At 49.4% G+C, this 15,062-nt stretch overlaps 1 protein-coding gene across 4 annotated transcripts; it reads right to left on the bottom strand.

Moving 5' to 3' along the window:
• Window positions 1-363: 363 nt before the first annotated feature.
• On the bottom strand, window positions 364-14,587 carry MAPK13 (mitogen-activated protein kinase 13). Of its 4 annotated transcripts, XM_009272868.2 has the most exons (14): window positions 14,502-14,587; window positions 13,767-13,858; window positions 12,490-13,473; window positions 8,476-8,605; window positions 7,979-8,037; window positions 6,756-6,864; window positions 5,643-5,672; window positions 5,149-5,196; window positions 4,105-4,219; window positions 3,675-3,746; window positions 3,060-3,139; window positions 2,503-2,581; window positions 1,010-1,186; window positions 364-663 (listed from the first exon to the last, which is right to left on the bottom strand). In XM_009272868.2, the coding sequence occupies exons 3-14, from the start codon at window positions 12,606-12,608 to the stop codon at window positions 584-586; spliced, it is 1,098 nt and encodes a 365-aa protein (XP_009271143.1). In that variant the 5' UTR covers window positions 12,609-13,473; window positions 13,767-13,858; window positions 14,502-14,587; the 3' UTR covers window positions 364-583. The 4 variants fall into 4 exon arrangements, with proteins under 4 accessions (XP_009271143.1, XP_019325901.1, XP_019325902.1 ...); XM_019470356.1 differs by having other exon boundaries at window positions 578-1,186; XM_019470357.1 differs by lacking the exon at window positions 14,502-14,587 and having other exon boundaries at window positions 578-1,186; window positions 13,767-13,912.
• Window positions 14,588-15,062: the final 475 nt, after the last annotated feature.

Below are 15,062 nucleotides of genomic sequence, written 5' to 3'. Positions count from 1 at the left end.
GCAAGAGTTTGGAGCTGCTCTGAACACGGACCCATGATCGACTGGATTCCCGTGGTGTCCTGGAGCCGACACCGTCCCAGCAACCTCGCTGTGCTGGATGCTGTTTGACTGCTCAGGGAAAGGGGACGCGCTCAGAGTTAGACTGGATAAAGTCTTGTTATGCTGAATTTCACTAATTTCTGATTATTTTGCTTGGGACTCACTTCCCAGACAATTTTACCTTTTTCTTTACCTTATCCCTAATTAATGTACTAAAACCTGTGCTTGGAAAGACTAATGAGAAGGGAGCAATGAAACCCGTGCTCTCTCAAGTGGACAAATGGCGGGGGGGGGAAGAAACACCAGGTAAAATTCTCCCACTTAAAGTTTCAATGAGAATATATTTATCTCTTGTGTTGAAAACTGTTCGGGGTGCTTCCCCCTTTAGTAGAACAAAGTCCAGTGGCCGCAGCACGGTGTCATCCTTGCGTTGGCACACAGAGAAGTCCCGCAGGCCAAAACGATGGCCACCAGCAAGACAGCGTGGAGTAAATCCAACCCGTCATCCAGGAGAAGTGAATCCCAGCCACAGCCGCACCGGTCGCTATAATGACATGCCACTTCGCTTCTTTGAGTCCTTCCGTGCAATGGGACTGAAGGACAAGATCTCCTTGTAAATATGCTCTAGAAAAACAGAACAAAATAGTCGTGAATATCACTAGCGTGTGTGATTTTAGAGGACAGAAATGAAAATTTGACTGTTATACGTGCAGAGAGGAGGCATTCAGTGGAGAGGATATGGCAAGTACAAGCTGGGAGGAAGAGACAGAAAGCAGAAAGGCAAAAAGAGAGCCTGAAGAGATGGAGGGATCTTTGCCGAATGCATAAAAGCAAGAGCAAGGAAAGGGAGATGTGCGCGATCATCGAGGCACCAGCAGGCAATCGCAGCCTCGCTCAGCACGTGCACAGGAAAGAAAGAGAGGCAGGAAAGTCCCGTGCTGGACAGGAACTTCAAAGAAGCTAAACTTACTTCTCCATTCATTTATCGAAAGCTTTTCATGTTCCAGAGAATCATCATAGGACTGTTGCGCTTCTGTCTCCTCCTCAATGTCTCGGAACTGGTCGAAATAGGGGTGAGCCAATGCCTCCGTCGCTGTAAGGCGCTTTTCCACATCCAGCTGCAACATCTTATCAAGCAGGTCCACTGCTGTAGGAGAAGACAGGAACAGGGCTAAGCAAGGGGCGGTGGAGAACAGGCATCCTGTGCATCAACCCTGCAAGTGATGGGACTAGTGTTTCCAGTACTACATCTCCAGACCTGAAAGCGAAAGAGATTCCTCAACCTGGCCAAGGTAGCGTGGAGCTCCCGTCAGTGGGGATGCAAAATCTGCCCAACAGCAGCCTCAGGGAGCTCTTACTAACAGAACCGGAGGTGTAAATTGTGCAGAAATAACAAATTAGTCTTGAATAAGCCTTGCTGCGTGGATGGGGCTGCGAGAACATAAGCAGCGAGCCAGTACCGTCAAGATATTTTTCAGTCTTAATCACTTGCTTTCACTCTGACCCCTGCAACTCAAAGTAGTCTTAACGTGAGTAATCCATGCAGAAATCTATACATCCCTGGGAAACAGGAAGGCAGGAAACTCAGATACCGACAAGTCTGTCGGCCTCGTTCCCCCTTGGTTTTAACAGCTTAATGCTTTCTTCCTTTCAGCTTTTAGAAGAGTTTTGCTCCTTCTCACCTCTAATCTACTTGGGAAAAGAGCTCCTTGCAAGAGATCAATTTTTACCCTGAAAATTACACATTTCAGCTGCCTGTTAAGTATCAATAGATCCAGGTGTTCAACAAGCAGTTGTGATCTACGCTGTACTCAAAAAAAAAAAAGTAAAAATAAGATTACTGGAAAGACTGCGGGGCTCTCTTAGCACTTTATCAAAACCTATGATGCCTTAGATGTGGGGCTGGGAAATACTAATGAAAAAAGAAGAGCTGGTTTGTTTATCTAAATGCTACTGATGATAATATCACCTGCTTGGCTACAAGCAACAAGCTCTGGAAGCCAATATCAGCCAAAATCCATCCCAACTCTCATACCAAGTGCAGCTGATATATGCAACTGTCTTAATCCCATAGTTTGCATCCCACAACCTAGACATCCCATTGCATCCAGCACCCGCTCTCTTCTGGCTTGTTGATACGAGAGTCAGAAGTTTCTCTCTTCCTTAAATATTGTACATTACAGGCCGTGTCATTTAAAAATTAAATAAAGAATAAATAAATAAATAAAATCAAGTAAATGGCCAAGAACAGCAGAACATTGCCATTCGAATGCCAATAAAGAATAACTTTGCTTTTAATTCATACATATTTGCCCTGGGGAGGGGCAGGGGCACAACCTACAAGGGAGGAAGTAGCAAGAAGTTATGAGAAAGAGGAGAAGAAAAAAAAAACGTCGCAGCTGTGGCGGTCAGCCTGCCTCCTTTCCAGCTGTGAACTTGTGAGAAATGCTGGAGATGACTTACCCTGCGGATTGGCTTTGGGGAAAAGCACGGACAAATCCTTCTTGGGGATTTTTGGAAGGGACTTGATATAACTCTTAGCCTGAAAAAGAAAGGAAAGCACAGACATTTACTGCACATGGACAAGTGCCAGGGGGCTGGGAAATACAGCTCTGGGGTCTCGTGGCTCAGAGGAGCCAAGGCAAACGAACAGCAAATCATCCCAGATGTCACATTCCAGCGACCAGTTTGCAAGAAACTATTTTTATCAATTGAGATACAGAAACATTCCTGCTTTAAGGGCCAAACTGGAGAACAGAGGAGGTCAGTGGTTTGTTGTGGCGTCAGGCACCTCACCCGGGAGTCCCTGCGATCCACACCAGTTCCCAACGCAATACCAAATCCATCAGATGTGCCACTACCAAAGAGAAACATCTTCCTTGCCAAGGGGGAAGGCTGCTGTCGCTCCTCTTTGCTGCTGTAGAAGCAAGACCTCTCCCATCTCAAAGACACGGCCAAGTTAACCTCTCCCCACCACACCTCTGCCAGCAAGAACCTGAATCCACAGTGAACCGTCTTACCGCTTTGTCCTCCAGCTTCTCCACGAAGTCTTCTCCTGGATGCCCCGTTACTTTCAAGATCTGAGTCAGTTGATCTAGGTCTGGCAGGCTGCGTTAAAGATCACCCGTCTAGGAGCGAGCCCTGGACACCACCCAACAGCTCAGCCTGCAGGCTGGGTGCAGGAGAGCCTGAGGACCCGTGGGAGCTATGAGTAGGTTATGATACAAACCCAACAGAGCCGCACAAGCGGAGACTCAGTAGACTGGCAAAGAGAACTCCAAGGCTCTCCTCCCGGGATGCCATTTTCATCAACGGATAATTTTGCTGGCACAACTCTGCCAGGGCACGTGCCCTCAGGTTTGGAGATGGAGCTGTGGCCATGCAAGGTTAGACCGCTGCTGTAGAACGCACGCGGCCAGCACAGAGGTGTATTTCTAAGGGTGGGTTGGCCCCCTCCTATCTTCTCTCTGTTTTCCTCACCAAAAGACCCGCTGGTCCCTGCGATTACCTCCTGGTAAACCAAACTGACACCTGTTTCTCTCAGCAGCTTATTTCATAAAAGCCCTTTTACACACGCCAAGAATTATTACTGCCCCCCCCGCCCCCCAGGGAAAAGGTTCAGCTTGAAAGGATACAGTCTTTTCCTTTAAACAGTGTTCTCCCGGTCAGCATTTCTGCCATGATGCAGCCAATAGACCAGATATCCACTGTTCAGAGAGAAAAAGGAGAAAAAAAAATACATAAAAAAGGCCAGTAAAAAGGAAGCAATGATCGCTGGGGCTGTTGCTTGCTTTGTTGCTTGCAGCAGGCACCGATTCAAATTTCACTCCCATTTTCCACCCTCCCCTGTTCTTTCCATACTGCTAAAATCTCTGCTTTCATCATTTCCCACAGGCACTAGCTTTGAGAGTTGTACAACAGCTTTGGGACTCGCTCTGCTCCAGGGGACACTGATGATAAAGAAGAAAAATATCTGGAGGATTACATGAGATTTGACCCAGGCGTGACAGCGGGATCCCCGGGCTCGTCACCAGAGAGTCACACCGCTGAAGCAAGGCAGCTCACCTGTCTGGTTGTAATGCATCCAGTTCAGAATGACTTCTGGGGCTCTGTACCAGCGTGTAACCACATAGCCGGTCATTTCAGCATCAGCGTGTCTGGCCAAGCCAAAATCCAAGATCTGCAGTTCACCAAAGGAAGAGGGAGAAGGAAGGGCAGGAAAGAAAAGAGAAATCCTACGGGCAAGCAAGAATCTACTTCTAAGAGGAAACGAAGCAGATCCAATCAGATAACAACGAAGCTCCAACTACACCACAGCCACCCACGGGACGGTTCAAAGAACTAACAGGTTTGTCTTAATTCCACTATTAATTGCAAGCCGGCTGTAAAACCAGTTGTTGCGTGAAGACCCTGCCGAAAGGATCAGCGCTGTGTGCTACCCGGAAGGCCAATTCCTTTCTTGAAGCTTAAGTTTCAACTCTATGAGCTTTATTTAATTGAGTTGTTCTACAACCAGGCGGCGAAGGCATGCTTCCAGGCCACCCTTTCCTATAAAAACACCTTGCAGCTGACAGGGGATGGCATCTCCCTCAATACTGGAGATGAACATAGCTTGACCCAACCTTTACGGGCAACGGAGCCCATTCCCTGTAACATACATTACAGAAAACGCGTGCTAGAGCACTGCACCAGCGAGCTGCAAGCAAACCCTTCAGAGCAATACTGAAAATAACTCTGTCTGGAATCACAAACCGTCATGTGAATGAGAACCAAAGGGTAACTGTGGTTGAATCCAGTTATCCTTCAGGGATCGTTCACCTAACGCAAGTGTTGCTCAGCAGTATTGAATTTGTTTAGGAAGTCGTTACGAACTGCCATGCCGCAGGAATTACGGCGACAGGATGTTCATTCGAAGTCTTGAGCCCTGATTCAGCAAGTTACATCAGCAGGTGAGCATTTCCCACTGCCTGCAACCGCCAAGTAATGAAACTCCTCGGATCGAGTCTCGGAAGGCAAGAGGAAACATGACGGTGCCGAATTCCTGCTGGCAGAGCAGTTCCTCCACGATCTGATATGCTACATGCTACAACGTGGTGCTTTTCCACCTACCTTTAGCTGACAGTCTTCGTTCACGGCCAGGTTGCCTGGCTTCAGGTCCTACAACAGACAAGAGCAGAACAGTAAGGATGTTTTGATTTGCAACGCATCAACACGAGCCTCAGCCAAACCTCCGCTTGCCTTTGACGAGATCCCATACCATCCCGAGTCCAATATTGATACAGCAAAGACACCGTGCCTGCTAGACTGCACAGCTTTAGATTACTATTTTATTTTTTCTTAAACAGTTTTAATTCAAAAAAGCATCATAAAATGCTTCACAGCTCATCAGAAAATACAGCATTTCCTCAAAATGCTGCAGAAATGAGCAAATCCAAACACATATAGGGCGTAGGAGGGAAAAGAGGGAGGACGCCAGAGAGACCTTAGAGCAGACAAGGCTATTAGTGAAACAATGTTTAGGAATTTAATTAATTAACTTTATAACCAAGCTGTGTTTCTCCTAAACAGACAAAAATCAGAGTTAACAGCGCACATGAACTTACCCTGTGGATGATTCCGGCTGAATGAATATACTGCAATAAAAAGAGAAGCCACAATGTGATCACCGGCAGGCAAGACTTTCTGTTCTCCAGCAGAGAAACGAGAGCTACAAACAAGAACTTGCTGAGAACACAGCTCTGCACCTGCTGCAGGTCCCCGGCCCCCAGGGCAGCAGTTTGAAAAGAAATCTCCGCACTGAATTTCTGACAGTATTTGCAATTATATTGCCAGTCTAAAGAAGAGGCACAGAGCAGAAGAGGAGGTATGGAGCAACAGTTCCTTACGGCGAATAAACTAATAGCTTTAAACTATCAAACAAAGGCATCAGGGTTACAGGTAGGAACATGGTCAGTAGATGACATGAAAACTTTGTTGGTTTGGGTGTTAAACTATGCGGGAAAAAAAAATCTCATAATTAAAACACAAGACTGAAAATCAGATTCGAGTTGCAAAAACTGACTACGGGGCTTTTACCACACCAGTTAAACCTTCGGTGTGTTCTTCCCCCCTTTATTTAAACTCAAGATAAGAGTGATCTGGGGAAAGGTGTTATTGAGGTGAACTCATTAACACCTGTAAGCCACTGCTCTGACTCCAGGTGAGGGATATTATGGAGGGCAGCATTAAGACATTGTCTCTACATCTCGGGGTTTGCAGTGATTGCTTTCTGCTCTCTCACAGCCAGTTAAAGCAGCACGTTCCTTCCTTACTCTATTGGATAAAGAAATCATTCCCTCTTCTCTTCTCCCCCGAGAGCCTCTGTTAGGAATTCAGCAGAAGCTCCCTTTGCTACCAGCCGCCTCCTTTCTACGCAGGGTTTTGCTAAGGGTTTGAGCAAGTCAAAGAGTGACGCAGCCGCTGTCAAAGAAAAACCGTCGCAAGGTCTATGACTGCTGATTGCTTCGATACCCGATTGACTGATGTGAACAAGCAGTCATTTTGATTGATGTGTGCTGGAACAAGGGTAGTTCAACAGCAAATATCCAGTCTCAGGGGATGCCATAAACCCCCAAATCTTCCTATACGGTGTTGGAAGGGGGTTTTGTTACGGTTAACCCAGAGGTGATGTGTAGAGGAGACACGGGGAGTCTCTAAACTCCTCCAGACCCACCTACCTTCAGCCCTTTCAGCATTTGGTAGACCAGGTACTGGATCTTTTCATCACTGAATTCATGTCCCATGATCTTTTGTAAATCTGTCCGCATGTATGGCATCACCAGGTAGCTAAAAGGCAGTAAGACAAGGCCCTGAGTCTAGAAGAAAAACACAGGGAACCAGGCTAGCCTTGTTCTCGCTTGTTTTTTTCCTGTGGCTGTGTAACTTACTGTGACTAAGGCAAGTTACTGTGACAATGCTCCTGGCTAACTAGCATAGCCTGCAGTGATGCTGGGACTTTGACCTGCTCTGATAATTGCCCTTTCTCCTCCCCTCAAATCAGATATCTGACATCAAGTAAGAACAAGGATCTTCCAAACTTTAACGATCCTGAATTAGCTTACTTTAGACCTCAAGTGATGTTCAATGCCGGACGGCTTTACACCATCTGGGAGCTGAAACATCTTGCGCAGCTTTAAAGAGTCTTGCAAAACTGCTGCGTTGGCTCCCAAGTTTATCTTTGTAATGTTCTCTAGCCCTGCCTCGGAAGACAACATCTAGCTTCCTTCAGCCTTTGGCCTGCCTACTGAGACTGCTAGTTGACGGTCTTCCAGCAGGAACTGCTCTGAGAACCTTCAAACGCTTCAGGCTGCTAAATACCCAGCCATCAGCTGAAAACCCAAACCCAGGCGCACGCTGCTTGTGCCGAAGGATGGGGAAGGGAAAAAGGCTCGTCCAACCTGACCATCAACACTGAGGGAAATGCCAAAAAAAAAAAAAAACAAACAAGAACAGTCGGAATCAAGATGAAAAGAAAGCCAGATCTTTAAAATTCTCAGTTTAATTACCCCAGGGCCTGATGAACAATACTCCTCCCATTCCGAAGTGCAGCCTCTTAGCTCAGCAGTCACACAGGCAGTGCGTTAGCGTGGATCACGCTACATGTGATACACCATGGAATGTAATGCCTCTTCATTACATACGTTGGTCTATATATACTGTGTTCTCCCAGCTGTGAGCACGGCATGGGAACTGTTTATGTATTCGGGGTGTTTTAGCCACGGGAACTGACTTGTGCTTTTGATTCTCCTTGTTATTTGGGGATGTCTGGCTTTAGTCTGGCCCCTTTTCAACTCAGTCTGTTGGACTGCACCTCAACCCGACCTATTGTCCTGCTGCTGCGTCCCAGGTGCCTTAGGCAACGGCTGAGTCTAGACAGAGCGAACGCAAACCCCAAACTTACAAGTCCTGGAATCCCTGGTAGGAGGCGGCGGAGGTGAAGACATCAAGCAGCCCAATGACCTGATGGAGAAGAGAAATCCACATTTAAACCTGGAAAGCATTTGCTGTGCACGTGGGACTCAGGTCTCCAATGCTCTCCAATGGCACACGCACATAAGCATTTGCTGTGCACGTGGGACTCAGGTAGCAGCTCTCCAACGGCACACGCACACGGGTGAGCACCGAGAACTCCATCTGAGGAATCCAAGGACTCCTCACTATGCCGCGCAGCTGCTTTTCCTCTTACTAATACACGGGAGCACCCATTACACATCTGCTTCAGCCTGGTGCCAACTGGGCGCAGCAGACAGGCAGCAGTTAAACCCCGAGACTGCCTGCACGTGCCAAATGTCAGGACCTCTCAATTAAAATAAAGGTGATGCCACCAGAAAGGACTTGCTCCCAGGTGGCAAGAAAACCCCCTTGTTTCATCAGGAATGGAGAGAAATGAGTACTTACGTTCTCGTGTTGCATGTGCTTCAACAGCATGAGCTCTCTGTACGCTCTCTTGGCAAAGATCTCCGACTGGAACGGGCGGCAGAGCTTCTTGATAGCCACTTTCTCCCCTGTCTTCTTGTCTATGGCTGAACTGCGGCAGAGAAATAAAACCCAGTTCTGACATTGGCAGTATGCTTTAACAAATTTTGCAATACCAAAGGTCTTCTAGAGAAGAGCTAATTCCAGAGCTCACAGAAGAACAGGAAAGAAAGGCCCTTTGAGAAACCCAGTGGAGCTCTGCAGACACAGATGTTCCCCCATATGACTTTGGGCAGCAGAGCACAGCCCGTGCTCTTTGGAGGACTAGGTGGGATACCAAGCAAAGCATTAGTGGCTCGTCTTTATTCCCTTTAACCTGCAGAAACAAGCTGGAGCTAAGAGCCGTGAGAAGAGGGAAACACAAATGGTTAAAGGTCAGGATTAGTTCTAACTCTGCCTTCTCCTTCCCTAACGCATGGAGATAAGGGAATAAAGCAATTTCTGCTTTGCCGTCTGCTTGGAGGCTGTTGTCTTTTAAGGTACGTCAGCCGCCTTCGCTGTATTCTGGAGCAAAGACAGTGGATGCCACGCACTGAAAATACAGGCTGCTGGAATTAATTCTGCATTCGGCATCTTTGATGCTATAACGTATGCTTCTGTGTAAGAGCAGGTCTGGCTGAAAATGAGAGTCTTTTTATAAAGGTAATGAAAACATGGTACAACAGCCGTCGCTGGAGACGTGACGTGTTATTCCCTCTGGTCACATTTGCTGTTTGCAGCTGGATAGGGCGATCCCACGACACTTTCTCCGCTTCTGGAGGCTCTTCCATCAGGCCCCAGGTTTCACCAGATAAGGAGGGAGGTCCTCAGGCAGAGATAGCTGCAATTCGGCATTCTCGGTGGTGTTTTCTGGGGGGGGTCTCGGTGCAGCCCATTACACATTGGTGTCTCAGCCCTTCCTTGACCCCTCCAAGAGGCAAACAGATGAAGAAAGGGTTTTCCCTGCCAAATCGCGCTGTGGGTTTCCACAGCAGTTCCCCCCGCTTTGTAAATCCTTATCTCATCTCCTGGGGAAACGGAAGGGCTATAAATCGGCATGTTTAGTCCCACGGCTTTTAGCTGCACAGGGTAACCGAGCCCACATGAACGCTGGCATTAGTGCTTTGCACGCGTCCTCCAGCCTCGCACAAACACATTGCCCCTGCTTCCTTCTCCGAAGGGACGCGTGATTCACCCTGCCACGGTCCCTGACTGCCGGGCTCCAGCCACCGCTCCTTCCTCAAGGCTCTCGGAGGACCCGAGATGGGGAGGGGCAGGTACCATAAAGCTGTAAAGCAACGTTACCGTGACCTCCAGGGCCATCACTCAGAGGCAAGACTTGATAAATGAACAGGGAAATGCCATCTATAATAACGCAATCAACGCATTTTGCTGGGTTTAGGTCTGATTGCATTAGGAGAGGTGGGAATATCCTGCTCCGCGTGGCCTTCCCTTCGGTTCAATGCTGAGGAGGGATTATCAGGTCCTTGCTGCAAATCTTGGAATTCTCTTGCACAGCTTTCTGCGATTGTCAGCCACAAGCGATCAGTTGTGGTGCGTCCTCTGGCAGTCTGGGCTATCATCAGCTCTCATCTAGCGAGCAGATCAGGCAATACCATCAGGCAATCTCCTGCTCTTGGCCACTGAGGTCCCTTCCAGCTGCTCTAAGTTGTGCGTGACAAGAGCACAGACACATCCTTTGAGAGGTGCGACGGCGATTTCGTCGATGCATTCAGCAGGGAAAAGCAAAGGAAGTGCTGGAATAGCCACGCGAGGCAGCTTCAGCGCTGAAGATGCCACAGGATATCTTAGGAGGACAGCGAAAGAGTTGTCTCAGTTTCAGGACTTCAGCAGGTGTCGGCAGAGGGGACAACTCAGTGTAAAGTTTTCCGAGGAGCCAGGGAAATAAGAGGAAGGGACTCGGACCACGCAGTCAAACAGCTTCTGCAGAATTCAAGGCAGATCTCCTAATCTGAGGGTGCGTGTTCTTACCCGCCTTCCCAGCTGCTGGCCTACAGAGCGTGGAACCCCACCACTCAACACAGGAGAGTTGGGGTGATGGAGCTTCAGCCTGCCCAGCACAAACAGCATTACTTTCACCCTTGCCGTGAAGCACAGCTAAGAGTTAATTCAGCTGACGCAGCCGGGAGAGCCCACCACGTTCTTCCCAGCACAGGTTTAATGAATGGCTGAAGTTCGGGATGACACCGGGCAGGCAGAGCTGTGTCCCTGCCTCAGCCGGCAGAGATCGGCAAGACCGGCGTTGGAGGGGTCAGAAGACTCTTCCACAATTACATTCAGCTGGAAGCCAAATCACTACAGATTTTGGCAGAATTAATGAGGGAAGAAACACGTCTCCGCTGTTTTTCCTGAGTTAGTTTCTCAGCTGCTCAAGGAGGTGTAAAAGCCAGCAGCTCCGAGTAACGCTGCCGTAGGAAAGCTTCCCAGCAATTCCCAGCAGAGGACAGCAAATCCTAACTCCACACGCTTCCACCTCTGCTTTGTACAGGAATCGGCACCAAACCCTCCCCGCTGAGCGCTGTCCGTGCCATACCACCACCACCCCGGACCCTGGGGCTGTTTTAGCACCCATCCCTCCCTCCCCGAGACCTCCAGAGCCGCCGAGACCTTCACAGGGACCAGTAAAAGATTTGTCTTATTGCTGTTTGGTTTTTTTTCTGGTGGGCAAGGGAACTTGGCAAGGATTTCCCTCTTCCCTTTTTTGTCCCGTCTATTTTCTTTTAGTCTTCCTGCTTTCCTTTATGATAAAAACCAGAAAACACTGTAGAAATATAAAAGAGTCAAGTTTAGCCTTGCCTGATTTCGCAGGACTCATTTAAGCATCTCAGAAGCTTAAATGCACCTGGACAGCGAAGTGGGGAAAGGAAACACTGGGTGCCTCTTTGTAAATAGGCAGCCGGGGGACAAGGACAGAACCTGGGCCCCAGGGTTGCAGGATCCGTGCCGTGATAGCCGCAGATAGACTTTGCCCAACACCTACAAAAGCGGACACACCTTGTTGGTGGTTTTTTTTTTTTTTAGCTCGGTGTGTTATGAAACAAGGGCTCCGTTCAGATCCTATCAATGGGCTGCTTCATATTTAACCTTTCAAAAAGTCGCCCATCTCCTCCGGTTCGCCAATGTAAACCAAACAAGATCTGACTTCTGCTCGCTCACGCTACAGGCACCTTTGCCCAACTGATTAATCAACAGCAGCTCGTGCTGCTCTCTTAGGTTGAGGTTTATCATCAGCCGGGAAGGAAGCCCCAGTCTGTTACTGCTCCTGGTTTACAATAATTTCTATTTCATGATTTCAAGCTGGAAGCAGTATCAAGGTGGGGGCCGTATTGTCCAGCTCCTTTCCCCAGGCAGCCCAGCATCAGCTGCCTTGGACTAAGCAGCAAGGACATGCTGCAGAGGACATGCTGCAGCCACCCCTGTCCCCGGAGATTCGGTGCTTTGTTCCAGCACCCAGCTCTGTTATCATTTACAACTTGCTTTCAGACACCCAGGTATTTTTTTCCCCCCTCTTTGCTGCCAGACAGAAATCCTCCCTTAATGCAAGCTCGAGACCAAGGCAGCTCGAAAGCTGCCTGACTCCCAAAGTCAAGGTGATACCCCAAGCTGCCTCGCTGCACCTGGCAGCCCTACCTACCTGGTCCTCGAGCCACTGCCTAAGGATGCCCGCCGAGGCGAGCTCGGGTGGGAAACTTTCCCCTCTCTGCCCACCCAGGGCGACCACAGGAGGAAACATCTCGGTTTCTTCAAGAGACCAACTCTCCAACCCACTGCCCGTGCCGGAGCAGGAGGCAAACCACCTTCATCACACATGCAAATGGCCTTTCCTAATGGAGGGGTGCCGACAGGCACCTCCTCGTTTCCCCCCCGGCGCAATACTTTAAACACCCCCAACTCGCCCCTTGCTGCTGCCTGCGGTGCAGGCAGGACCCCACTCACCAGACCGAGCCGTAGGCTCCGGACCCCAGGGGGTGGAGGGACGTGTATCTCCTGGGCAGCTCCCAGAGGGTTTTGTTCACCTCCTGTCTGTAAAAGCCTCTTCTCCTTGTGATGTTCATCGCCCGGCGGGTGCGGGAATGCCACCCCCCCAGAGTACTGGAGTACAGGAGGGCTTCTGGGGTGAGAGCGGGACAGCGAGGCCTCCTGCGCTGGTATAAAAAGGCTCTAGCGAGTCTCCTTCTCCGTTTTCAGCTGTTGCGAGCGTGAAGGGACATGTCTTTGGGCCCTCCTCCCTCCGCCTCCACATTGGAGGAGGTGAGGCATCAGGTTTCCCGACACGCCTCGGTCTTGTACAGGTGCCTCTGGACTCTGCTACAGGAGCTGAGCACCCAGCCCCGCGGCAGGCACACCTCCGGGAGCCCCACCGTCACCTACAGCTCTTGCTCTCCTGCTTCCACCGGGCCACCAGCCGAGAAATGTCCTCGTGGGGCTCAGAGGGGGGGGTCTCGTGAAATCCCTGCTCTGAACAAGCGGATGAGTAAGGACTCGTCGAGCCGGGGAATCTGGGGGACAAGCCACAGCGCCTCGTCAGCCAAGCAGGGACATTCTTCTTTCCAGCTGATAGAGGACAGCTCCAGGCTCGTGACGAAGGACACCAGGGTGTTACATCCACAGAAGAGCGAGGAAGCGACGGCGATTTTCTCCCAAGTGTGGTTTCCCAGCAGAGCGGGGACGTGGTGAACGCAGGCTGAGGTTCTCCACCTTCATCCGGGTGACTGCAGCAAGGAGGTTCAAGAGCAGCCACGAGATGGGACCATCCCGAGAACTGTTCGTGCCCCAGGCTTTGCCGGGTCTGGTTTCATCTCCTGCAGCAGGTCCAACCCCCTTCTCGGGTCTTCTTGGACAGCGCAAAGCCCAGGTTCACTGCTCTGCCTGCCGGTACCACGCCAGACCAGCACACCCAGCCTGGGAGAAGGTCCGTTCCTGGGAAGCAGAGAACACCTCGACATTTTGCTCCAACTTGAGGAGGCTCAGGTGGGGCTCCCACGCAGGAGGTAGGTGCATCCTACACACTTTCCAAAGGAAGTGACTAAGCCGGGCCTTAACGAGCCAGCCCAGCCGCTTACACTGTGCTCTTACCCCGCCAGCCCTCAACCCTGCCCACAGCGGCGTCCCTGCTCTGAGCAGGTCTGTGCAGCAGGGTTAGAGCCGAGTCACCCCATAAACAGCAATTACTGAAAAAGCACCATCAGGGTTTTAGGAAAGACCCATTTTACCTGCTTACAGGCAACCGCTGCAACTGTATTAGTGTTGGCCCTTGCGTTCCTCAAATAGCCGGGGTAAGGCCTGCTGTTCTATAAAACACAAACTAGGGACAAGGTGCTATGGCAGGTTTTTTAACCTTGCTTATGTATATACGTGTAAATAAGCCCTGGCTATAGCAACAGCACAGTCAGGAAATAAACCGACAATTGGTTCTATAAATACACCTGTGAGCAAGAGGTGTTACAGCAAAAACTCCTGGTACATAAGCAGACGTGTAACCCGTTTGTCATTTTATGAACACAACTCTTGCTCAACCACGTGTGCACACACAGGTAATCGGCGCACAATTAAGGAGTTCTAAATATCTAGGGCATGTCTTGGCTGTAGAGAGATGAATTAATTCAAGTGACCGATTCAAATCGAATAGGAAACCTTGAGTTAAGTAACTTGATTTTGTAGGTGTAGTTTATTTTTTTTCCCCAATTCAATTCTCACTGATTTTAGTTTGGGGTTTCTTTTGCCAACCAGGATGTATCGTAACTGAGCACATTCAGGAATTGTGTATCTTGGCTATTTTGGATTTTTTTTTTCCTCCCAGAGAACAGTAAGTGATAGGTCCTGTTTAGGCTTTTTTTTTCCCCCCCTCTCCTCTCGATTTGTACCAAGGCAAGCAGAAGGTGAAAACAAGGAGGAAGGCAGCTTCCATACAGCTGAGAGAACACCCCCCCGCTCGGCTTTGTACTTACTCAAATCAGCGGCTGCACAGCGCTCTGACAGGGGAGCGTACGCGTTGTAGCTATCAGCTACCTGACTCAGATCGACACGAACCACCTGGTTTTATCAAGGCCTGGGAACTTCAGTTACTGAGGCTTTTGTTAGTGTGAAGAACACAGCTTTGGTCAATCATTCTTCCGCGTGAATGGCACCGATACACAACGGAAGTCAGAAAATCTCCACTACGGAGGGCCATGATGCTCCTGCTCCCATAAACACCCTTCCACCACCAACTAGGTGGCAGCTGAAGAGGAAAAAAAAATCACTTTTAAATAGCAAACACACATAAACCAGTACTACTGGGGAAGGGTCCCAGGTCCGGACGTGTAGCAGAGCGCTGGTCTGCTGTGGTGAGTAAGCGCTCCCCTATACTAAACAGAAAATAAAAGTGTTTTTTTCTGGGTCCATTACTCACGGTCACACTCTAAGCTGGTTTCGTATCAAAGAGTTCACTTGGGACAAGTACGGACAGAAGCCCAGTGTCAGCAGACAGAGTCAGTCAACAAGTCATGCGGCCTTGGCCCCCCCGCCCA

This window comes from Aptenodytes forsteri, unplaced genomic scaffold, assembly GCF_000699145.1.
Source record: "Aptenodytes forsteri isolate BGI_AS27 unplaced genomic scaffold, ASM69914v1 Scaffold142, whole genome shotgun sequence".
In the NCBI taxonomy this organism is placed as follows: domain Eukaryota; kingdom Metazoa; phylum Chordata; class Aves; order Sphenisciformes; family Spheniscidae; genus Aptenodytes; species Aptenodytes forsteri.
Note: the sequence above shows the minus strand (reverse complement) of the source record. Positions and strands in the feature narration are given on the sequence as shown.

Coding starts and splice junctions, on each gene's coding strand:
- MAPK13 (XM_019470356.1), bottom strand. CDS start 12,608: ATGAACATCACAAGGAGAAGAGGCTTTTACAGACAGGAGGTGAACAAA. Junction 6,865..7,978: donor TACCAGGGATTCCAGGACTT/GTAAGTTTGGGG, acceptor ACTGCCTTTTAG/CTACCTGGTGATGCCATACA. Junction 3,140..3,674: donor ACTGTTTAAAGGAAAAGACT/GTATCCTTTCAA, acceptor GCAGCCTGCCAG/ACCTAGATCAACTGACTCAG.